General features: G+C 44.4%; 1 protein-coding gene across 4 annotated transcripts in view; it reads left to right on the top strand.

Annotated features, from left to right (window-relative positions):
• Positions 1-24571, top strand: part of PEX7 (peroxisomal biogenesis factor 7) — a 79515-nt gene that overhangs the window by 5405 nt on the left and 49539 nt on the right. For all 4 annotated transcript variants that reach the window (XM_074990485.1, XM_074990488.1, XM_074990487.1 and 1 more), the window contains exons 2-8: positions 363-420; positions 3843-3993; positions 7760-7837; positions 9070-9178; positions 19138-19244; positions 19625-19738; positions 24122-24177. In XM_074990485.1, coding sequence (XP_074846586.1) covers positions 363-420; positions 3843-3993; positions 7760-7837; positions 9070-9178; positions 19138-19244; positions 19625-19738; positions 24122-24177 — 673 coding nt within the window. The remainder of the gene's footprint in view (positions 1-362; positions 421-3842; positions 3994-7759; positions 7838-9069; positions 9179-19137; positions 19245-19624; positions 19739-24121; positions 24178-24571) is intronic.

The following is a 24571-nucleotide window of genomic DNA, read 5'->3' as shown; positions in this document are numbered from 1 at the left end:
TCCATCTGTCACATCAGCCAATCGCAGCATGCAATGCATAATATTCTAAATATTTTTTTGGTCTGTAAGTGCACTACCTCTGTTCCTCAGCCTTTGTATTTAACTTTTCCTTCTTAGTAAAAGCCACTCATTTTTTGGATTCATGGGTGCAACGTGGTTGTATTAGAGTTTAGCCTATTGTTGTTTTATTGTTTGTAACATATCATAAAGGAAAATGATATACAGAATGAGTTTCAAAAGCCACGAGGGGTCTTGTGGCACCTTATAGACTAACAGAAATGAATGAGCATAAGCTTACGTGGGCAAAGACCCACTTTGTCAGATGCAGAATGAGTTTCAGGTGATCTTATTGTAATTCTCAGGTTGTGGAACTCTTGCTGTGCTTGAACAAAATGAAGCTGGGATTTGTCTTTTCAGGAGGTAACGTTACCACTTTTTAAGGCAAAGTATTTGTTATAGAAGCTTTTGGTGAAAGAGTCCAAGTTGGATATTTTGGTATTTCTGTTAATGATAAATAATTGCCTTAATATTATTTTGAATGCACACATCCCTATTTGGGTACAAAGAGTTGTTTGCATTATCTGGTTTATAATATTAAGTAATATTTTTAATGTTAAATTGATACCATCAGCATAAACCATTGAGGGGCAGCAGAGTAATGCAAGTTAAAAGCTCTCTCTCTGCCCTATCTTGCTAATGAACTTTGAGTCTTGCTGCCTTTGCATTCTTGCTTGAACTCAACACCTTTCCCTGCACGAGTTTGAATGAATGAATGAGCTCCCTGCTGCTCACAATTTTGACTCACATTATTGCAAGAAATGCATAAGTCAAAATCGTGTACGTCAGGGGCCTACTGTGGAAAGCTGATAATTTGGACTTCTCTGAGACAAGAGTTTAAAAAGAAATGTAATGAATTACCTTACTCTTGGACACAGGTAGATATTTTTCACTTTGTAATTAAGTAGCGAGTTATTTATAGAAGTTAAATATAAATATATAAAATAAATACAGAAGTTAAATATAGCGTATTGCTACTTCTGGGAACAATATACAGCAAACCCTCGATATAACAGACTAATGGGTGGGGGTTGTCCGCTATTCCTGCAAGTTCGTTATGTGCAAGGATTTACTGCCCACCCACCCCTGCCAGACTCCCCCAGCCCCAGCCTCCCCCCTGCCCAAAATCAAACCCTGCCACTCACCGGAGCCACCGCCACTGACGGAGCTGTTGGACCCTGCCTCATCACTGGAGGCACCTGGCCGTGCAGCTGGAGCTGCCTCACTACACGTGGCTGGAGGGCCAGCGCACGGCCTGGAGGAGCCACTGCCAGAGCCGCCACGTACACATGCAGACATCCATTGTTCCTGAAGTCCACTAAATCAGGGTCCATAAGATCGATTGCTTAGTGTAATAATAAATAAGTATTACGGATTGAGGAACGAAAGTACTTTCTGTCCCCGTCATTGTTTGTTGTGGGAGGTCCACTGCTCCTTGTAAGCTGAGTGCTTGAGTGGCCACCTAAGAGAGATTCAAATGCCACCCAGCTGATTAGCACAGCTCCCACAGTGCCTCCAGCCTGGAGGATGTGTTTTACGAGTGGTGCACATCCACACATGCTTTGGTGCGGAAAACAAAATGTATTCCATGCTTGGATGGAAGAATTAGAGGGAACACTGGGGATGTCCTGTGTGTCTTTGTTAGACCCATGGGGACTATTCCACTTTTATCACTTCCACCCAGGGGGCTCCGAATTATGATTATTATCCTTATGGAGAAGGGGGACAGGATGGGGCTTTTCTAAGCACTTAATGATGTTTCTGTGTCAACCACAGTGGTTGCTATAGATCGGGGTGGGGAGCCTACATCCTGCAGGCTGCATCTGGCCTGCAGCTTATTTTAATCCAGCCCCTAAAGCTCAGGATTCACCCCCTGCCACCTGCACCAGTGCTCCAGCCGCGCAGGAAGCAGTAGCACCGCGGCTGAAGCACCAGTGCAGGCAAGCTGGGACTGGATCTGGGTGGCTGGCTCTGAGTGGTGCGTGGGAGGAAGTGAATCCTGTGTGCTTCAGGGAACTGCTCCCCACCCTGTCACTCTCATTGGCTGGTTGTGGCCAGTGAGAAGGGGGGCAGGGGGCAGTCCCAGCAGGAGCTGGTTCCTTCCAGTGCTCGGATCCCTCCTCTGCCCCACGAAGCTGTGTCGGTGGGCGTCCCCATCCCCTGCTCCCTCCCACTCATCCACAGTCCGTTCCTACACCTTCCCTTCCAGACCCCATACCTCCATCCCCAGCCCCTTCTGCCTTCTCCCGCCCACTGAGACCCACACTATTACCAGGCTCTTGCACCTCCTTCCAGATCTCTGACCCCAAACCCACTCCTGCACCTTAACTCCCACCCAAACCCTGCACCCCATGTTCTGCCCAGACCCCATACCTTCATTCTCAGCCCACTCCTGCACCCTACCTCCTGCCCAGACCCACATCCCCACCCCATCCACTCCCTGGCACCCCCCTCCCTTGCACTGAACCACTCATTTTTTGCCATATCCCACAGCCGAGGAGGGACCACAGAATCTTGTAGACCTGGTCCTCTAGGCTCTGGAGTGGAGTTTGAGGGTAGTGAGGTGAAAGTTTTTTCTGCTTCTCAGTTGATGGCCATATCTGCAAGGTCTTAGCAATTTTTTTTCTCCTCACTTGGAGTCGGGGGGAGGGGGGGTGGGCAAGTGAGGTGTCTGGGGTTATTTATTTATTTATTTATTTATTTTTGCTGCTCAATTGCATGTGGCCACCAGCTGATTTTTCTGTGGATCAGTGGCCCTGACCCAAAAAAGATTTTCCACCCCGCTATAGATCAATGAGTGCCATGCTGTTCCTTCAGTGCTGTAGAAGTAGAGCTGGGCTCGAATATTTTGATACCACTATTAGTGATAAATAATGGCTTATGATATATCCATGTTGGTACTACTTCTGTAGCGCTTCTGCTCCCATTTGTGTAGGAAGCCTAGGATGGAGATCAGACCTCAGCCTCTATATCAAAGCTGATGGGCTTTTGTTCTCTTGTGCTGACCTCTTCTAACTTAAATCTTTAAAAACTTTTAAGGTATCATCAGAATTTCTTCTAAAAAGATTCTTTAGACCAGGGTTCAGCAACCTTTCTGAGGCAGAGTCCTGGTGATGCTTCTTAAAGTAACTAATAGTCCTACTCACAACAGCTTCACGAATAAATAAAGTAAGATGCTGAGCTTTACTGTTTTGGTCTTTAAATCTTTGTCCGGGCAAGTTTTTTAAATATCTAAAAATGTCCGGGATTTTAATACAGATTGAACCTCTCTTATCCTGGATTCTCTGGTTGGGTAACATCCATGGTCCAGCAATGTCCATGGTCCAGCATGATGACGGATGTTGCTGAATCAGAGAGCCCCAGCCACAGAGGTGGCTAGGGGCTGGGAGCTCAGCTGTTCTAACAGGTAGCCCCCATGGCTGGGAGCAGAGCTGCTGCTGGTCCTGGGCAGGAAACCCAGGCGGCCCATAGTGTGGAGTCATCTGCAGCCTCAGGTGGGGAGCCCCAGTGGCCAGGGACACAGAGCTGCTTCCAGCTTTGGGCAGAGAGCTGTATGTGGGCGAGAGTAAGGGTGGTGCTGTGCTCCCATTGTGTGTCACAGAAGATCAGAGCAGCACACAGGCTGGGGGTTGCTGACCCCTGCTTTAGACAGTCAAACATGCAAAAGTTATTAGGTTCAGAATGTGGTAATTTAAAGAATGTGTTGATTAATCTTTGAATATAAGGAATCTAACCCGCTATACAGTCCTTTTTCACAGATGAATGTTTTGATTCCCCTGTTTTAGTTTTGACTGGAATGATGGCCTCTTTGATGTGACATGGAGTGAGAACAATGAACATGTGCTGGTCACCGCTAGTGGGGATGGCTCTCTGCAGATCTGGGACACCGCTAAACCCACAGGTCCACTGCAGGTCTATAAGGAGCACACTCAGGAGGTAAAACAGGCAAACTTAAAATGTTTTACCAGGCTACTTTTTTGCTGATTGGTTTATCAAAGGGCTCACTTTCAGAATCACTATTGGAAAGTGTTTTTTCTTTGCTGGTGGCTATAGCCAGAATTTGCAGCTTTAAGTCTGTTGAACATGCAGTAAATTGCATATTGTGTTCAGAGTAGGTGACGTGGTCACATAAGTCATATATGTTTTTGGAAATACTTCAAAGACTTTATTCTTGATCCCTCAGAACACAGAGGAGTCATGGTAGCAGTTGGGAGATACGCCACCCTCCTGTACCCGCCACCAATATTTTAATTGCTCAGTGGAATGTGCCCATGTGCCCCTCCCTGCCCCTCTGGATGGCCCTTCCTGCACCCTCTTCCCCTGCAGGCACCAGTCACCCCTGCCTCAGAGACTGGAATAGTCATTCAGTAGAATCCCTCTGGCTACAGGAGGGGTGACAATGAACAGGCCAAGTCTCATCCACAAGGATGGTGTTTGCAGCAGTGGTACCATGAAGAGTGGAAAGTGAGAAATTACACTGAGGATTCTCTTCATATTCCGGGTGGGAAAAGGCAAGAGCCTTGAAGCATCTGTCAGGCTCTAGTCTCTAATTATTTGCACGCTCTAAGCATAATAAAAGAATCCTAAACCTGTGAAAAATAATATGCCTAACCTGAATTTGTACTGGACAGAGTGTGGGGCCCAGAGGAAGTGGCATGGAGGCGAAGGAGTTCCCTTCCAGCCCTATGATTCTATGAGAATGGAAGAGGTCAAGGTGCCCCACTCCTGCTGGAGTTCTTGGGGCAGGATATACCCGGCTGAACTTAAAGGATGACTCTGGGCAATTCCTCTGAAGCAAATGTCATTGCCCTGCTCCCTAGCCAAGCTTCTGGACAGGAGAAATGCCTTCCCAGCTATGTCTTCAACCAGGGCCATCCCAAAGTGGGGTCTGGGGCAATCCTTCTCACATGCCTCAGGCATGGGGGAAGGGAACACACACCCCTGCTGTGCTGCAGGCCCCACCCCCCCCCTTCCCTGAACAACTCTGCCAGGGGATTACAGCAGCAGAGGTATCCCCCAAATCACCACGCAGGTGGCAGGAGCTGGAACAGTGCTCTGCCCAGCCATGCTACTCTTCTCTCTGCACGCAGCTTCTCCATGGCTGCGGGAAGTGGAGCACCCTTGCCCCAGGACACTCTGCTTCCTGCTGCTGTGGAGAAGTGGGGTGCAGCTGGCAGCAGAGCAGAGCAGGCAGTGTGCTTCCCCTGAGGTCAGGAGCAGTGCGTAGGAGCAGCAAGGGGCACAGAGCTACATGCGGCCCTGGGAGTGAAGCACCATGTAAGCGTCCCACCCTGATCTCTCTCACACCCAGACCCTGTAGTGCCCTGTCTGGCCCAGCAAATTCTTTAGTCTGGCATATCCTGTTCCCAGGGTTACTGGATTAAAGAGGTTCAAGTGTACTTGGTACCACAGGAACTGTACTATCATAAATGTCTCTAGTGTAGACAAGACCTAAGAGAAACCAAAGGTGGAAGCCAAGTAGACTCTCCAGCCTGTGTAAAGATCAGTGACCTTAGGAGGTCCAGCTAACATGAAAACATCACCACTCACCTTATGAACAGTCCCCAAAATGAAAAACACTTTGAATGTATTGGTAGATGTCCTCAGTGGAGAGACAAAACTCATGGTCCCTGCACTTGCTCATGGTTCACTTTCAATGTCTGTTCGAGGCCATGCTCCTGATCTTCAGACCCATTAATGGGTTGGGATCCAATGATCAGTGTATATGTGTTAACTTCTGTATCCATTACCCACCAGGACAGCTATGCTTTCCTGGGACAACAGAGCTATCAAAACCCATAATGAAAGATTGAGGTGAAGTATCTTCAATTTAACAAAACAAAAAAGCAGTCATGTAGCACTTTAAAGACTAACAAAATAATGTATGAGGTGATGAGCTTTTTGTGGGCAGACCCACTTCTTCAGATCTATAGAATTTCTAGTCCAGACTCAGTTATATAGCACAGAAGTCTAAAAAATGGCAGTAAAAAACTGACAAATCAAATACATGGAACTGAAGGAGGCAGGAACTGAAGGAGGGGTGGGGGATGTTAAGTGTTTTGCCTGAGATAATTACAAACATCAAAGGAAGGGAGACAGTCCTTGTAATGCATGAGATAACTGCTGTCCCTGTTCATGCCAAGTGTTAATGTGCCAAACTTGAGTATGAACCTCAGTTCACAAATCTCCCTATGTAATCTGCTTTTAAAGTCTCTTTGTTGTAGGACGCATATTCTCGGGTTTTTAACAGAATGGTCCACTGCATTGAAATGCTCCCTGATGGGCTTATGTGTGTTGAGATTTCTAATGTCTGCTCTGTGTCCATTCATTCTTTGGCGAAGTGTTTGTCCTGTTTGTCCAATGTACATAGTAGAGGGGCATTGCTGGTGCATGATGGCGTATGAAACATTGGTTGAGCTACAGGAGAATGAGCCCCTGATCTTGTAATTAACGTGGTTAAGTCCAATAATGGTATCCCCAGAATAAATATCTGGACAAAAGTTGGCAACAGGGTTTGTTGCAAGGAAAAGTTCCAGGGTTAGAATATCTCAGCTGTGGAATAAGCTACCACAAGAGATGAGACCATTTTGGGAGTACATTATTTGTTTTGATTGGCTTTCAGGCAACCGCTACGCTACGAGCAAAGGCTGTGATTCCTTCTTGCATACAGACTGGTACTAACCCCCATTGAGTGTGTATATATAGTAATGTGGCTGTAGTACGGTGGGCAGCGGCGGCATGGTTTAGCTGTGCTGGGTGATTTCAGGTGTGTTGTACTTGGCATGCCAGGGGGTGAGCAAAACTTTCTTGGACAGAGGGATGGAAAAAACTGGAACTGCTTGGCCAAGGACGCTGTTACAAGGCATGTCCACAATGCAGGCAAATTAACGTTGCATTTTCAACCTTAATTGCGGCATTTCCTGATTTTTTGAGAGCTTGAATTTGCAGCTTCAGCATGCTGTTTATATGTTTTTTAATGTAACGTGCGAGAGGAGAATTCTATGTGATGAGTTCAGCTTGTAAATTTCTCTGCAGAACTTACCAATAAGTTTTCAAACAGTCCAACCGTACAGTTGTGTTTTATTTTGTGGATATAAAAATGAGAGATTTTGAGTCATTCAAGGGTTTGGCTGCACTTCAGTTAAAAACCCATTGCTGGCCGGTGTCTGCTGATGTGGGCTTTGGCTGGGGGTGCTTTTTAACTTTGGGGTACACATTCTGGTTTTTGTCCAGGGACCCTAGGAGATGAGGGAGTTCCAGAGACCAAATCAGAATACACGCCAAAGTATCTATCCTGCAATTAAATAACTCCTTAAGCCTGAGCTGTATGGGCCACCTGTGAGTTTTTAATTGTAATGTAGGTATACACTGAGAAGTGATTAATGAATTTTTCCACAGCAGATAAATAACACATCTCAAACTTGTTTGCTCATTCGTCCTAGTTCTAAGAGGAGGAGTTGATGGGTATCTATATGCTGACAAAAAGCAGTACTCATAAAGCAAAACTGTTCTGAGATGTTAAATTGAATTTTGTGCACTGTTAAGTGGCTTCATGGCTGTGCTTTAGTGCCACATGTGCACATGTTCAGCTGATTGTGATTCAGACTAAAAATCCAGGTACACTTTATGAAACTCTGGCTAGGCACAATATCAAAATGGGATGTTTATGCTATTCTAAAATACGTTTCTGTAATATTTATAGGTTTACAGTGTTGACTGGAGCCAAACTAGAGGAGAACAGTTTGTGGTGTCTGGTTCATGGGATCAAACAGCCAAACTGGTATGTCTGCTTTTTACAGCACTGGGGTTCTAGAACATGCAGTTCCTAATCTGTATTGAGAAATACTGTTCTCTTGCATACAGTTTTCTTCCTCTTCTGATTTTTCGAGTTATTTAAACTGATGCAGTCATTTCCTTACTTTTTTTTTATTTGATCTGCTGCATTGCCCCTTCATATTTGTATACATTCAGAACACATGAATTCTTTCAATGATATGTGTTAAAGGGAAGAGCCTCTATTCCACCAAGACATAGAATTCCCAAAGAAATCCCTGGGATGGGATAGGCAACCTGTGGCTCCAGAGCCACATGCATCTCTTTAAGGAGCTGCTTGTCGCAGAACTGCTGCCACCCACTCCTCTTGACACTCTGGAGGCTGCCACCACTTAAACAGAATTTAGTTTTCTTGTTAAGTGGCAGCAACCTCCAGAGCTGCTGAGCAGTCAGCTGGGAGTGGCAGGGTGGGGTTGGGGCTGATGGGGCTTAAACTTGGAGATGTGCGGTGGCGGGGGGAGCGGGTTTGGGGCTGAAGGGGTTAAACCTGGAGGTGGAGGGCTGGTTTGAGGGATTCAGGGTAAAGCTGGGGATGGGAGAAACTTAACTTTCTAACTGGTACAAATCATTGCGTGTCCACTGTTTTTAAAATAGGGGTTACAAAAAGTACGGTTTGACATTGTTTATTAAGGACGATCATGTCATGTGCATTGCGGCTCTTGAAGTATGGATTTTGCAACTGAATTTAAAAAAATGGCTCTTCTTGCTATTTCAGTTGCAGACCCCTGCCCTGGGAGGTTTGGGGTGTAACAGCTTGCAAAATGGGGTCTTTAGATAGAATTTTTTTAATTTTTGTTTCTAGTTACTATAGAAACATGCATGTATGTTCATGCACACACATGCCCATTAGCTCCTAAATATCTAAATAGTAGAAGGACCAAACACATTTCAAAGGAAAATTGAAATATTTTCAGATTTGTTGGATGCCAAGATACCATTTGATGGTCACAGAAAAAAATATTGAGAAAGTCTGGTCTCTTTGCTTATATAAACAATTTTTTAGTTTTTATGTGAATAAATATGTGAAAATCTTTTATTTTTGTTGTACAGAAGCCCCAGCAGAATAGAAGTGTACATTTCTAATAGCCTTTTTGGAAAGTATGTTTAAGCCAAAATAAACAACTGGATTTATATTTTGCTACATTCCACTTGCAGACTTTTGTTTTTCATTTTATATAGTGGGATCCAGCTGTAGGACAGTCATTATGCACTTTTAAAGGCCATGAAGGGATCATTTACAGTACTATATGGTCTCCGCACATCCCAGGCTGTTTTGCATCTGCCTCAGGTAAATACTGCATTAAAATAACATTGGAGTCTAAAGAGTCTGTGTTGTATTGAATTATTTCTCACTTTCTCCAGCAGATGGTGTCGCGCAACATAATTTTTAAAATGGAGAAAGAATAAATAAATTTATAGCCCTGGAATGGATTTGCAGGTTCTATTATGATCCTTAAATCACTTCTCTTGGTTTTTCAACTGGGATCAGCACTTATCTAGTACTTCTGCTAGAGCAGTTTTTCACACTATTGAATTAATATTATTCCCCTTCCCTCACATAATATTTTTTGTGGGCTGCTAAGATGTGCTATATGCTTTCTTGAATTTTCCGACATATTTAAAAGACTGCCTTTGAAACCATGATGGCAGTAGACCATTTGCTTTCTGAAAAACCTGAAGCCTGAGTCATCTATTTAAGATACTGATCTACAAGTATGTATTGCTGTGCCCTGTTCTCAGGAAAGCAAATCAGCAATTTTACTTTTTCTTCTCCTGCAAGTTTTGTACATACTGCTGACTAACACAAAAAGAAAAGAGTTGAGTCTTTTTGAGGCCAAATCATGACTGCAAAGTGATTTGAATAGGGGCTTGGGACTACAGCATATATCTTCACTGCAGCTAAATACTTGGATAACATAGTGGGAGCATTCATACAACCATTAAAAAGGCAAGGTTTTGCCCCTCATAGGCTGTGTCTACACTGCAAAAATAACTTTGAAGTTGCATACTTCGAAGTGCAACTTCAAAGTAAGCAACTTCGAAGTTGAGCATCCACACACACAAAACTTCAAAGTTGAACTTCGAAGTAGGGCACTACTCCATTCCTGGGAATGGAGTAAAGACTTCGAAGTTGGGCTCCCTACATCAAAGTTAACTTCGAAGTAAGGGAAAATGTGTGTAGGCACTCTGCTGGCTATTTCGACGTAGTTCCTAACTTTGAAGTTAGTTCCTAGTGTAGACACACCCTTAAAGTCTGGAGCTTTGTTTATACTGTCATTCACAGGTGGATAAACTCCAGCCCCCTCCCTCATCCCTGAAGGCAAAGGTTTTGCTGCTGCAATTGACAGTGTAAATACTCGTTGTCTGCAAGAGTGCTCTCCTGGCTGCAACAAGAAGAAGTCCTGTGGCACCTTATAGACTAACAGATATTTTGGAGCATAAGCATTCGTGGGCAAAGACCCGCTACATGGGGGGGTAGAAGTACAGATTGAACCTGTCTAGGGTGGCACTTTCTCATCCAGCAACATCTGTAATCCAGTATGATTTTTAGTTAGCCAGATGACCACTTATTGTGGGTGTGGCCAAGTTTCCTGTGATCCCATAAAGTTTCTTTACAACCACCAGTCCTGGCTCTCAGTGTTCTGTGCTGTTATTTAGATGTAATTTACCCATAAATGTGTTCTAAGAGCCCAGTAGGCAGTGGAAGTGTTCGTAATGTGCTGGACAATATTGACTTCCTGTCGTCCAGCAAATTCTCTTGTTCGGAACCGGTTGTGTCCTGAGGGTGCTGGACGAGAGAGCTTCAACCTGTGCATTTGTCAGTAAAAGCAACAACAGACAGCATTTACACTACCCGACACTTATAGATGTGTGGTGCAGAGGAAGCCTGAGAGTGTTTTGATTTTGACCTAAACAAGAGTTGCTTCAGCCCTTAAATTCAACTGCTGAACAAGTAAAAATCTTTCCATTATTTCAATTAGAGATGCAGTCAACATACACATGCATGTTCAGTCTTTCTTCTGAATAGACTAAGAATTTGGACTCTTATAACTAAGTGTATTCTGAAAGCAAGATTTATTCCTCTTGATTCATGCTGGCTGTTTCAGTTTGACTCAGCTTGCAAAGTGGAAGTAGAATTGTCTGTTGATAGTGAATTTCTTATTTGTTCTAATGCACATGAAAACCTAGTATGATCTGTGGAATGCTTCTAGCCGGTTTGCAGAGCCGTTTCTGTCATATCTCGGAAGTGCCCGTCTGTATCTCTTCCAGCAGGGACTGTGTGTGCATCTGTTTACAGGATTGGCCTCTCTCTATTCTGCACAAAACCTTTGAAATGAAACTCTCTGACACAGAACAATCGCAATGGTAGTGTGGGGATTGGAGAAATTTTGGTCTTTAACCTGCCTGATTGCCTGATGTTTATTGAGGCAGCCAGCAGGAGAGCCCTGGGAGCTTGGCTGGAAGTGTGCCACATCTCCTTCTGCAGTGCAGTATCCCAGCCCACCACCTTCTTCTGACTAGGGCAGCACAGTGGAGCACACTGCTTTATTTTCACTTATACTTTATACCACATTGGGAGATGGTATCGGGGTCATCTGCTGTCTACTATGGCACTGGGTTTTCTCCAGTTATGGTGGTGCAGGATAATAGGAGATGAGGATTCTCATTTTATATTTTCAGACTCCTCAAGCTTAATAGCAGAAAATAAATGACTAATAATCTTTGTGTCACTAGGAACTAGTGTTGTCCTGGAAACTTTTCAAACAGAGATTTTGAACAGAGTTTGGGGGAAATAGAATACTTAATCTTCCTCTTCTGCCCATTTGCTGGAACTCTACCCTCTCCCCACCTTCAGCGTTATTCAGTAGAGCGCTGAAATGCTGTAGGTCGGAGGTTATCAGACTGTAGCAACCTGAGGACCTCCATTGTCATTTAAAATTTTTCTGGGACCCCTGTGCCCTCCCACTCAGCCCTTACGCTGCCTCCATCCCTGAGGCCATGTCCCTGCCCTGCTCCCCAGTCATTGGATCCCCTCTCTTTTCCTCCCTCACTTGCTTTCCCCCACTATCACTCCCTTTCAGCAGACTGAGGCAAGGGATTGGGTGCAGAAAGGGATGTCGGCTTCAGGAGGGAGTTTGGGTGCAGGAGTGATGCATGCCCTGGGTTGGGAATCAGAGGGTCAGTGCTAACCTCAGATAGTTCCCAACCAGTATATCCCTCTGCCAGTAGTTCCTAGGCAGGTGGGCCGGGGGGCTGAACATGCTGCCCCTGACCACAGCACAGCCTGTGCAGCTCCCATTGGCTGCAGGTTCTGATCAGTGGGAGCTGCAGAATTAGCTCTCAGGGCGTGGGCAGTGCTTGGTAAACCTTTTGTCCCCGAGGGGCTTCAGAAATATCACATCTGCATCCACAAACAGCACAGATCCAAGGTCCTTGCTCCTTCCACACCCTCTCAGTGGCAGCTTCATGCCTGGAATTCCTTGTTATGAAGGAAGCGCTGATGGTAAGGGGAGGCATGGGGGGGTGGGAATTTCTTAATAGGGCCAATGGACCCGAGGGAGTACCTTTGGAGACCTCCAGTGATCCTTGGACCCCCAGTTTGAGAAATGGTGCTTTAGATATATCATTTGACTGATACACCCACCATTTAAGTCTGAGAATTTTGAACAGCAAAAAGCTGTTCCATATCCTAATGGCTGTTTCTTGTTATCTGTTAGGAAAATGATATCATCTATGGTTAACAATTTGTTTAGTCCACAATTTGGAAAAAAAGTTTAGTCCTGATACAGGCTTAATTAAACGTGAAGTGTTTTTGTTAAGCCTTTCACTCGCCTGTGGGAATAGATGGAGGAAGGAGGAGAGCTGGACTAGTGAATTTTTCAGATGTACCTTGAAAAGCGCTGACTGAGCTGATACTGTTATTTTTTTTTTTGATTCTGAGAATGCTAAATTCATTTTCAGTGTATTACTTTTCTTTTAAGAAAATGGGGACATAGAAGGAAAGAAGGGTGATACCTTCCCATACTAAGCCAAATGGGAAAAGGAAAGAATGCTGCCTGAGAAATATTTAGTTTGATTAAAAGTCCTTAGATTAATAAGTTACGTTGGTGTGGAGCAAGATTCCACTGGTGTGGAATGGTCAAGAGGATGGAGTACGTCTAATATTTCAATTAAATTAACATTTATTTACTAGCTACTACACTCGAATTTCGCATTTTGAAAGATGTGTTTGACATTTCACGGTACTGCTGTTATTGTGTGTAATGATTGTACTCAAACGGGTTACTTGATTGCCTCTTACCTGTTGCTGTTTGAAAATATTAAGAGCCAGAAACTGTCAATTCAGTGTATGTAAATAAATTCTGTTCTGGTGTCAGTAGCGGTTTCCAAGCTGATAAAATGAGCTGGGAGATCAGGTGGACGTGCTGCATCAGCTCAAGGGCCCAATAAATGCGTGGCTACATCGAAAGAGCAGTCGTGTGGAAAATGTGATTAAAGACAAGACATAAATAACAATGGCCTAATGGCTAAAAGGGTTTAATGACTCATTATGTCATTTGTCCAGAAGGTCTCTTTTTCCACCTGAAGAACTAAGTGGTGACTAGTACATAAAGGCGCCAAATGCACACATCTTTGGCTTATGCCAAATGTAAATCAGTTCAGGTCAATGACCCTCATTCATTGCAGAGCTATAGATCTGTGCCTGGTTCTTCTCCTTCACTATGGAATTATCATTTATAGTCAACAAATTCTTATTCATGTTTAAATTTGCCAGCAAGAGGAAATAAAAGGTTGCTTTTTTGTTTTTTTTCTAATTGCATAGCTGTGATGCTATCCAAGTCATGAATGCAGGAGAAAGAAATTGTCTCAAGCAGTATATGCTCTGCAATATTCTCCCTTATTCATCTTGTTTTTAGCATCATTAATTACAGTGTTTGCTCAAAAAGTCACTTTGCAAACGAAGGATGGAAAGTGCTTTACTTTGCAATTTACATTCATTGAGAGAGAAGGTTTGGGACTGCAGCTTTTCTGGTTTATGAGTTAATATAACTGCATACTTTGTAAACTCCTGTATGGGTTAACATAACTGCATACTTCGTGAACTCCTGTATTCAACACACTTTGTGTATGAGATTGACAGCATTATTAACCTTTTATGCCATCTTTGATTGCAGTGGCCTTGTCACAAAAGAGTGGGCCGTGGGGTATCTGCTTGTGTTTGAGATTTACTTGCCTGAAAACGTTAATATCTCTTGCTGGAGTCTTTGAAAACATTTTTTTCTAACTAGATTGTGTAATCCAGGGATTCCCGAAGTCTGGTTTCAGAAAACTGCCTAGTTACATAGCATTGGCTCTTCTCCTTTTCAGAATCTAAGCTAGCAGTAAAAGTTAAAATATGTAAATATATTTCCATGCAAATAATTCATATAGTTTTTGTTAATGATTGCAGAAAGGAGAAGATGAAGTCTCAAGTCAGACAATTTCTCAGTTTGGTTTACATAGTGAATGTTTCTGGTCACGACTGTGTTTTGCTAATCCATCAGACTCTCCTTCTTTCAGGAATTTCTATCAAGAAAGGAACTGTAATAATAACAATGAGATTTTGCTTTATTTTCACTCCAGAAGCGGGTCCCCAAGGCAAAACAACCCTTGGACAATTGCATTTAGACTCCAGGCTATTTGGTTTACCCAGTTTTCGACAAAACCTAAATGTGACTCTGACTCAGATACTTGTGATGGCCAGTGAGGCAGACATAAGTTCCAGCACAGATAACACTGATATACTTAAAATAAATTGGAAAGGCTGTCTTCTGTTCATAAAATTTGTGTTCTTTTTCTTTACTTGCTAGAAGTGCCTCATGCTTATTTATAGGCATTTAATTTGCTAAAGATAAAAACAAAGGACCTTGTACGTTTTTACATATGGTAGTTACTAGTCAGAAAGAACAATAAGTATTTGGACAGTGAAAATTTCTAAGAGGTGGAAAAATAATGTGCATTAATTAGCATGTGTATTTCTGTACATTGCATGCCTTTAAAAACAAAAAATTATCACTTTGCATATATTCAGTGCAATACCGAATGCCTTTTTCTACAAGCTATACATAATTATTTAACACATAATTTACTTGCTTGTTTCTGTCAAATTAAATGTATGTTAGAGAGGTTGGCCTCTTCCTTTGAAATATTATCCAACCACATGTCAGTTTGTGTGGTTGGTGCTAAGTATGCACTTAATGAAATGAAATTCTGATTTTGCAGGCTGTAAGGGAAATACCGTACCATAAATGGATGGCCTTTCAGTAGAGTGTGCCAACCAGAATAAAGGACTAGCTATAGCACTTGGTGGATAGAAAATATTCTTAAGTAAAGAATTATGTAGGAGAGATAAAATAGTGCTGAAAAATAGAGCAGGAAGATGAATTAGCTTTTTCACAGAGGAGCAGTGTACAGTAAGGGACTTGGGAAAGAGCAAAACTACTTTGATGTAATTTAGATTTTTGACATACCTGTAGAACATTTTATCTCAGACTGAAAAAATTAAGTTGTAGACTATGGATTTCTTGCAGTCAGTTGTGTTTAATTGCTTTCTAGTCTTTGTTGTGTGAAAATGGGCCTCAGGCATATATTATTGCCCTGTGGAGTGACCTTAATGAAAGCTATATATACCCTAATTTTTTTTTAATTAACGCATTGCTGGATCATCCATTCAATTTATTTCTTATGATTCAGTAAAACTGATCATTTTAAAAGTCTCTAGAAAGATTATTTTGAGAGTCAGGACCACTTGGATTCTACTCTGTGCTTTATCTTAGGTTTCTTATGTGATTTATGTGTATCTTAACCTCTCTGTTCCTCACTTTCCTCATTTGAAAAAACAAGAATAATGCTTCCCTTTAAGTAGTGTTTTGAGACTAAATTGATGTAAAGCAGTGATCTGCAACACCATAGTAGATGCTCAATTCTGTTTAGATTTTGCTGACATACTGTACATGCATACTGTATTTGTGTTTAAGGTATCTTAGGCAATGTCTACATGGCAGAACTATTTTGGGATAGCTTGGTAACCTGAAGTAGCTACTCTGCATCTTTGAAACACATCCATTATTTTGAAATATTTTTTTCAAAATAACAGGTGCACTATTTTGGCATCCCTGTACTCCTAGTTGCAGGAGGAGTAAGCAATACTTCAAAATACAGTAAACCCTCAAGATAGGTGCAACCAAGTTGCTTGTGTCTCAGGTGACACAATGTGACTAATGTGACTGCCACACCTGACAGGAGCAGGAAACATCTTGAGTCAGGCTGCTGTCCCTGACGGGGGCGGGGAGCTGCTCCTGTCATGGGCAACAGCCTGACTCTTGCCGCCCCTGACAGGAGCAGTTTCCTGTCAGGGGTGGCAGCTGTGAGTCAAAGAATCCAGCACCACCAGGGCTGGTCAGTTTCCTGGCTCCCAAGAGTGGTGGGGAGCCGGGAACCAGGTGAGGAGTTGGGAATCAGGCAGCAGCCTGGCTCCCAGCTCTCCTCCCTTTGCAGGTCCCACAAGTGGTGAGGAGTTGGGAATCAGACCTCAGCCTGGTTCCCGCTCCCCTCAGCTGGCTGGAGCCAGGAAATTGACCAAGGTTACTGCCCTGGTCGGTTTCCTGGCTCTGCAAGGGGAGGGGAGCTGGGAGCCAGGCTGCTGCCTGATTCTCAAAGCCTCGAAGCTTGTGGGATGTGGGACACTGACCAGCTCATGGCTGGTCAGTTTTCTGAGTCCCCTAAGCAGCAGGGAACTGGGAAGCAAGCTGCAGCCTGGTTACTGGGTCCCCGCTCCTCTTGGGAGCCAGGAAACTGATCAGCTTCCCAACTCCTGCAAGCCCCGGGGAGCTAGCTCTTGCCTCAACTTGCGTGAAAATTTGAGTTACGCAGGGGTTGCAGAAACATAACCCCTGCGTAACTCAAGGGTTTACTGTAGCACATTATTTTGACATTTGGCATGGTTTAGACGGTGCCAAATGCTGAAATAGCCAATTTCTAAATAAACTCAAGAGTTCAGGGTGCCATGTAGATGTAGCCTTACGACAATTTCTGCGTTCACTGGATTAAAGCCACTTTCATCCAGTCTGCTCCTTCACAGCAAACAGTTATGGTAGGTTACAATTCCTGGCAGTAATATTTACCAAGTGAGTTTCATTATTTAAGTAAGCACCTTCCAGCTAACAGTATGGAGTTATTTGAAAGCTAATCTGTAGATGCTTTGATTGGGCCCATCTTTGCCGTCAGGGCACGTCATTTTCATTAATCTCTTAAATATCTAGCCTGACTGTATTGTGAGAGTTCTATCTCAGTACACTCTGACATTGATTGCACTAAATTGTTCCTGTCTTTCTGGACTTTATGTAATGTGGTTTATAGGTTTGGGTGAAAAACACCCTTTAGAAAAGAGCCAACATATAAAGCCTGTGCACCATTTAAATCTCATTTCTTTAATTCCTTCCTGGGATTTGTGTGATATATAGGCATTGGGGAGTTCCGTGCCTGGGAATGAATTTTACACTTTGTGAACCCTTTTTAGAAATCTTTCAGTGAGTGCACAGATATTTAATTATCTTCATATTTTATTTTAACGTAGGTATATAAAACTTACAGTGAATCAAGTAGAATTCACAGACAAATCTGTGTTCAATAACCACCCAACAGACCAGTAAATCTGTTGCCTAATAAAGAGTTGTAACTAAAAGTAGAATGAGTACATGTGTTTTTATTGGAAACTTTTGGGGATCTTGGTTTTAGTTTAATATCAGAATGCTAGTTAGAGATGACCCTTAATGAATCTGATTGTACTTGTTATCCTTAAAACAATCTTTAACCCTGTTCTGTCCTGTCAATTTTACAAATGTTTATCAGCCCACTTATCAAAAAGTGATATTTTGTTAGTGATTCCTTCTGTCTACAACTGAACTGGAGAAAGTGGGAACCAGTTTTACCTTTAGAGTTGATTCTTTCATTGGACAGAGGGCTCTGTGGTAAGGTCATTTTGTAATGTATTACACTTCCTCTCTGGAATAGTGCTATCCATTGATAATACTCTTTCTGGCAAGCATAAATGCTGTATGTGTTGCCTGTGTTACCTTTAGATTATTAGGTCAAAAATAAAAATCATATGGTCAGGCGTTATTTTTTAAAACCGGGAAGATTGCATATATTCAGCCAGAGTTGTTGTTGGCTTATTGGACTAGTTTTCCAAGTGTACTTACCTCTAAAGAGGTTTCTTTGATTAACTACAAAGGTAATGGACCAGAGTACACAAGTATTTGTGTATTGTTGCTCTTACAAAAATTTGAAGAGTCTTGTTAAGAAATGTTTTAAGGAGTGTGGGTTGCAAAATGTAAATTGCCTCTTAAATTCCACATTATCTGGATGATAATGTTATTCAAAGATAAAATGGCTATTTTTTTTAAAAGGCAGCTCATTATTCCGTATATGAAACATTTAAAACCCAAAATGAAATGTGTCCCACTACAGCAAATAAAATTAGCAGGGCTTGATGGGGCTACCTGACTGCACAATCTTAAATGAATCTTGTCTTATGTAGTGAGAACCTTGGGTGTCATGTGATCTGAAGAAGTGGGTCTGCCCCACAAAAGCTGATCACCTAATACATTTTGTTAGTTTTTAAAGTGGTACGTGACTGCTTGTTTATGTTCTCTGTAGACAAACTCTCTTAGGCCCTTTTGAAAATTATACCCCGTATCCTTGTAACAAAATATACTCAAGTTGACAAAGCAACAGAGAGTGCTAGTGACAACACAAAGTTAGTTAGGTTTGATTATCTTGCTAATTAAATAATACAATCCAAATCATTTCCTCTGTGTGTTCAATGAATCCTGTGTGTATTCGGTCCTTCTTTGTGGGCGCAGGGGAGGGCAAAGTGGACAATCGCTCCCGGGGCTCTTTGACTTGCTGCAGCAGCTCTGGAGGAGGTGGCGGGGGGAGTACCATGGCCCAGGCAGCACTGAGGGCTGAATGCGCTATGCCCGGCCCCTTCCAAAGCAGCAGGGCCAGGTCCCTCTCCCACCTTGCCACAGGGCCCACAGCAGCTGTCAGCACGACTGCCTGTAAGCGATTCATGCCAGGACCTATGTTTCGTAGACGACCAAGCAAATTTTCACATTTTGTACTGGTAATAGATATGAAGTATTGGAGTTGAAATGAGGAGAACTTGCAATCACAGTTTACTCATCAATGATTCCTTTGTTTCAGGTGATCAGACTTTAAGAATTTGGGATGTGAAGACACCAGGAGTCAAAATAGTGATTCCAGCCCACCAAGCAGAGATCTTGAGCTGTGACTGGTGCAAGTATGATGAGGTATAAGGTGTGCTAATCTACAATAAATATGCCTAAGTGAGCCACTTTCCTTGAAAAGAAAAGGTCTTTTACTACCCCACAATTGTCTTTTCAGCTCTATTGGTGTGGGAGTAATGATCATGGTAGGTTGTTGGCTGTAACAAACAAGGGTTCACATGTCAGAATAAACGTTCCCAGGAATAAGTGACATAGGTAGGACTTAGTCTTTGGTTATACTTTGAGAAGTGCATAGTTTACAAAATTGTTTCTAAAACGTAAACCTCTGTAACTTACGCATCCATTTTATTTTCAGACTGTACACTGTGAATCTCATTTTTATTGTTGCAGTTTAATAGTAACTCTTTTCTTATGTGTGTGTTTGTGTGGTTTTTAATAATTAGAATTTGCTGGTAACCGGTGCAGTTGACTGCAGTTTGAAAGGCTGGGATTTGAGGAACGTCCGGCAGCCAGTATTCACCCTCTTTGGCCATTCCTATGCTGTAAGGAGAGTAAAAGTAAGTTTAGTTCTTTGTCTTATGCTATTGATGGAGTCCAATTTCTATTGAAGTGTCAGTGACGCAAACAGTATTGATGCATTTTAAGAGCTAGAAATAAAGTAAGGCAAATAAGGTCCCCAAGTGTTCTGTTTGATTAATGGTTCCCAGACTAGTTATGCTCAGAGCCACTCCTAATGGTCACACATGCAATATTTTGACATTCAAAACAAGTTGCTGGGGTGTTGTGAGAGACAGTAGCTTCAAGAGATGATACTTTAATTGTAAAGGCCTTCACAGAATGAAGAACTTAAAGAAAATCTGGTCAACGTGAATTCTTCATGTAGTTTCAGATGAAAATAATATATTACTTCATTCGTTTCTTAAATTGTGTTTTATTATTGCTCTGTGCTTTCCACTCTAGAGGTAGCAGTGTTTATATAGAATAAGGCATAGAGCTTGCTGAGTCTGCATTTCTATATATAAAGGGATTTTAGGAGCTGTAGGGGTAAAAGGCAGTACAAAGGAGCAACAAAGCCACCCCAAAATTAAGCTTGCAAACATATAAGCCCAGTTTTTCCTCCCTTTCTTGTCATTTGCCTCAAAATTGGTAGACTAGGACTGTGGCAGAGGTTAAAACTTCCCTGCTCTACCAGTTTGAAGTGAATTCACTTTTAATTTATGGCACCCTAAAAGTGGAAGGGGTCCAGGATTTTCACGTGGCTTTATTGAAACATTCTTCATAGCCTGAGAGTGCATTCAAGGTGTCAGTCCACAGTAAAGTTCGGTAGCCTGCTATATGACTATCTCAAAGGAAATACCTAACGAAACCCTGTCTGCTCCTTAAGGCTGTGTCTAGATTGCACGGTTTTGTCAACAAACCCCACGGAGCATCCAGATTCCCAAGAGTGTTCTGTCTACAGTAAGTTGACAGAGTGCAGCGCTTTTGTTGACAGCCTTACCTCACTCACCACAAGGAAGAACGCCTCTGTTGAGGAAGATCTGTCGACAAAATGCCGGTCTGAATGTTCTGTGGGTGGCCTTCTGTTAACAGAAAAGGCTTCTGGGAGGCTGTGCAGGTGCCCCCATGGACACCTTGTCCATAGCAATCAGCACTCTATGGTTCCGGCTTGTTAAAGCTGCAGGGAGCCTGGGGAACTCTGTGGCAGGAAGCTGAGAATGTGTGAGCAGCAGAGCTACAAGCTGCTCACTGCAGCACCCTCACAGCCACACCCAGCAGCCAGACGCGAAGGCAGAGGCCCCCCAAGATCCCCAAGGATCTGCAAGGGAGCAGCCTGAGGGGTCGCAGGAGCCATCCCAGGAGTCGAAATGCTGTGCTCCCTCCTGGAGCAGGGCAGAAATCCAGGCCCTCCTGGACTTGTGGGCAGAGGAGGAATGCCTACATACCCCAAGGCCTACGGAGCCAGACTTGGAGGCCAGAGGCCTCATCCTCGTCCTGTACCCATCCCCTGCCAACCGGGCCACCTCCTGGGCATTGTTGGAACTGGGCGAAGGTCCCTCTGGTGAGTACCCCGTGTGTCACATACCCCAGGCATTGGAGGCAGGCGCAGACAGCCTGCATCACTTGGCCTGCTCACGTGGGACCTTGCACCACAGTCCCAGCACATGGAACCATGTGCAGTGGTTGTGTGCACCATGCAGACCCAGCGGACAGCCCCCGAGCACAGGTGGCATCCTGCTGCCAGGCTCGTGGGAGGCTGGACAAGACCTGTGCCGCATGGGGTGGAAGGGGCAGGGGGCTGCCAGTGCCTGACATGGCTGGAAGCAGGCTAGCCACAAGGGTGCAGGCCTGATCCCAGACACACCAAGGACTGCGGTACCCAGTACATGGGCAGGCCCGCAGCTGTGAGGTAGCACCCATTCTCAGACCGTGCTGCAAGATGCAGGTGTGTCTGTGGGCCCCAGGCAGGGCTAGGCTGCTCCCAGCCCACCCCCCGACCCATGAGGGCACCCCTGTGCAGCTGGACAACCCCCTTGGCCACTAGCCTGTCAAGCAGGGGGTGTACCACAGCGATCAACACGATCCCAGAGACCCCCCACCCTGTCCCAAGTCCGCCCCCTCCATGTTCTGATTACTGCCACACCCTGTCTCAAGCCCGCTCCCCACTGTACAGTTGTTTGCACATCGCTTTCATTCAAATAGTTACCTACAGAACAGTTTCTTCCTTTTGCACAAGTTATTTTTTGTTCATTAAGACACGGTGATTTCTTCACCACATCTGCATTCCTTCTCATTGTGCGGGGGTTAGGGATGGTTACTGGGGTCCATGGGAGAAGCTCTCCCTCAGGTCTTCCCAGATCCGCAGCCCATCCTGATAGGCCTGGCAGATGGTGGCAGTGCTCAGCTGCTCATAGACACGCCCCTTGCTGCTGGTGTCTGCCCCCCACCTCGGGAGGAATGCTTTCCTTTCTGCTCCACAGTGTTTTGCAGTGCACAAAAAGTCAACACAACTTGGTAGTTGTTGCTCTCCCCCATGTTGTGGTGGGTCAGCAAGGGCCTGAACTATGCCTTGAGGCAGCTGAATGTGCACTTGGCCTGGATCCTGGCATGGTTCAGGCAGACATTCGGTAGTTCCCACCTGGGATCCAGCTGCCCATTATAGGGCTTCATCAGTCTTGGCAGGAGGGGCATCTGCGTGTTCCCAGCCAGCAGCTCATGGTGGAGTATGAATGTGCCCACCTCCAGCCTCAGGCACAGGCTGGAATTGCCGAACATGCAGGCATTGTGTGCTCAGCCCACCCACCCAAAGTAAATGTCTGTGAATTGTCCACGGTGGTCAACCAGGGCCTGCAGCACCAGGGAAAAGTTGATGTATTTGGCTGCAGTGCTGTCCAGGGCACAGATTGGAATGTGGGTCCCGTTGACGGCCTTCACACAGTTTGGAAACCCGAGGACAGCCAATCTGGCCGCAACTTTGTTAAGGTCTTTCAAATGGATGACCCTCCTCAGGAGGATCATGTTGATGGCCATCACTTCCTGCAGAGGGAGGTGATGGAACACACATGATAGGGACTGAAGGAGGGAGTCCCCAGGCCCTGGGGTAGTCCCCAGCTCTCTAGGAGACCCCCATGAGGCTGCTCCCCCCAACAGCAGCGCTGTGTGAGGGTAGGATGGTACGGTCCCCCAGAGATGGGATTTCCCCCTCCATCCTATCTCTACCCTTCACACCCCCAACCCTGCTTCCCAAAGTTTCCCCTTTGGTGACACACACGCATACACCCATACACACCCATGCAGGGACGGCAGCCCGAGAGTTCATTGCTTCCATGAGGAGGGCCCCAGTGGTGGACTGCCCCACACCGAACTGTTTGCCCACTGAGCAGTACCTGTTGGGGGTGGCAAGCTTCCAGAGGGTGACTGCAACCCGCTTCTCCACAGGCATGGGCAGCCTATAGCTGGGTGTTGTGTCTCTGAAGGGTGGGGGCAAGCCAGGCACAGAGCTCCAGGAAGGTGTCCTGCTACAGTGGAAAGTTCTGGAGCCACTGCTGGTCATCCCACTGCTCCATGGCCAGCCAGTCTCACCAGTCCAAACTAGAGCGGTACCTCCAGAGCTGCCTGTGCACTGGGAGTGTGTGTGTGTGTGTGTGTGTGTGTGTGTGTGCATGCACACGCGCGTGCGTGCACGTGTGAATGTCCTGCCAGCGCACCATCCCTGAAGGTGATCTTGGGCTCACCCTCAATGAGGCAGAGGAAGACAGTTGTTAGAAAGTTCAGCAGCTGCTGCAGCATGGTGGTGTTGGGCCACCGCAAGCCCAGGAGCAGTGCTGGTGACATGGCTCCCAGGGACCAGCTGTATTGCCCACAAAGACACAAAGCCCTGTGCTAGCTATACTGTCCCTCGAGGAGGTAGGCACGCCTGCAGCAGAGGCAGGGAACGGGCATCTGAGAGGTCCCTTTAAGTGCACATCTTGGCAGGGCTTCTGGAAGGAGCTGGTGACCTAGAATCCTGGATGACATGGTTCCAGCTGGCTGTTTTGCCGACAGAGTGGCCGGGCGGTCCAGCTACTCTCTGTCGATAGAGCAGATCACTCTTTTGATGCACCTTGGTGTCTGGATGTGATCTCTTGACTGGAGTTTTGTGGCAAGATACCTTCCGACACAAACTTCTGTCGACACAGCCCTGCAATCTAGACATAGCCTAATCTATAATATTGCCACAGGGAACCACTGCAATGAAATGGAATTGTGCCATTGTAGTGCAGTTGATTTTATATTGTTTAAAGCATAGTTGCAAAAGCGCAGTTGTTAAAGTAAGCAGCCTGTTCTGTTGCAGGGTGTTGTCATACTTTGCTAAGCAGTCTTCATAGTTATCGTTATTTATTTCTAGAAAGTTGGTAAACATGTAACTAAGGTTGTTTTAAGTATTTTTTTCTTTCTTGCAGTTTTCACCATTTCATGCAACTTTATTGGCCTCCTGCTCCTATGATTTTACTGTGAGGTACAGTGTATTTTATTACATGAGAATAGGAGGATAAATCTGTTTTTGATTGTGTCTCGTATATTAGAGAGAGGATATGTTTGTTATGCTAAAAGAAGAATGTTCTCAGCTGGACACACTTAAGGGTTTGCTGTCAGGATTATTATTCATGCTTTTCATTAACTGGCTACAAAGGTGTGGATTCTTCTCTATGCAAAGGGTATCTCAGTGGCCAACTATGAATGATATCTGCCCTAACGGATGCTGCTTGTGAACATTTTCCTAGCAGCATGCTGAAAAGGATGTTATGCAGTTGTCATGTGTGTTTTTTTGTTTTTGTTTTTGTTTTTTTGACTAAGAAGGTAGCAGCAGCACTTCATTGAATATATTTAGGTAAGTTATCTTACTTTTTTGG

This window comes from Carettochelys insculpta, chromosome 3 (genome assembly GCF_033958435.1).
Source record: "Carettochelys insculpta isolate YL-2023 chromosome 3, ASM3395843v1, whole genome shotgun sequence".
Taxonomy (NCBI): domain Eukaryota; kingdom Metazoa; phylum Chordata; order Testudines; family Carettochelyidae; genus Carettochelys; species Carettochelys insculpta.
This window is presented reverse-complemented; position numbering and strand designations above follow the sequence as displayed.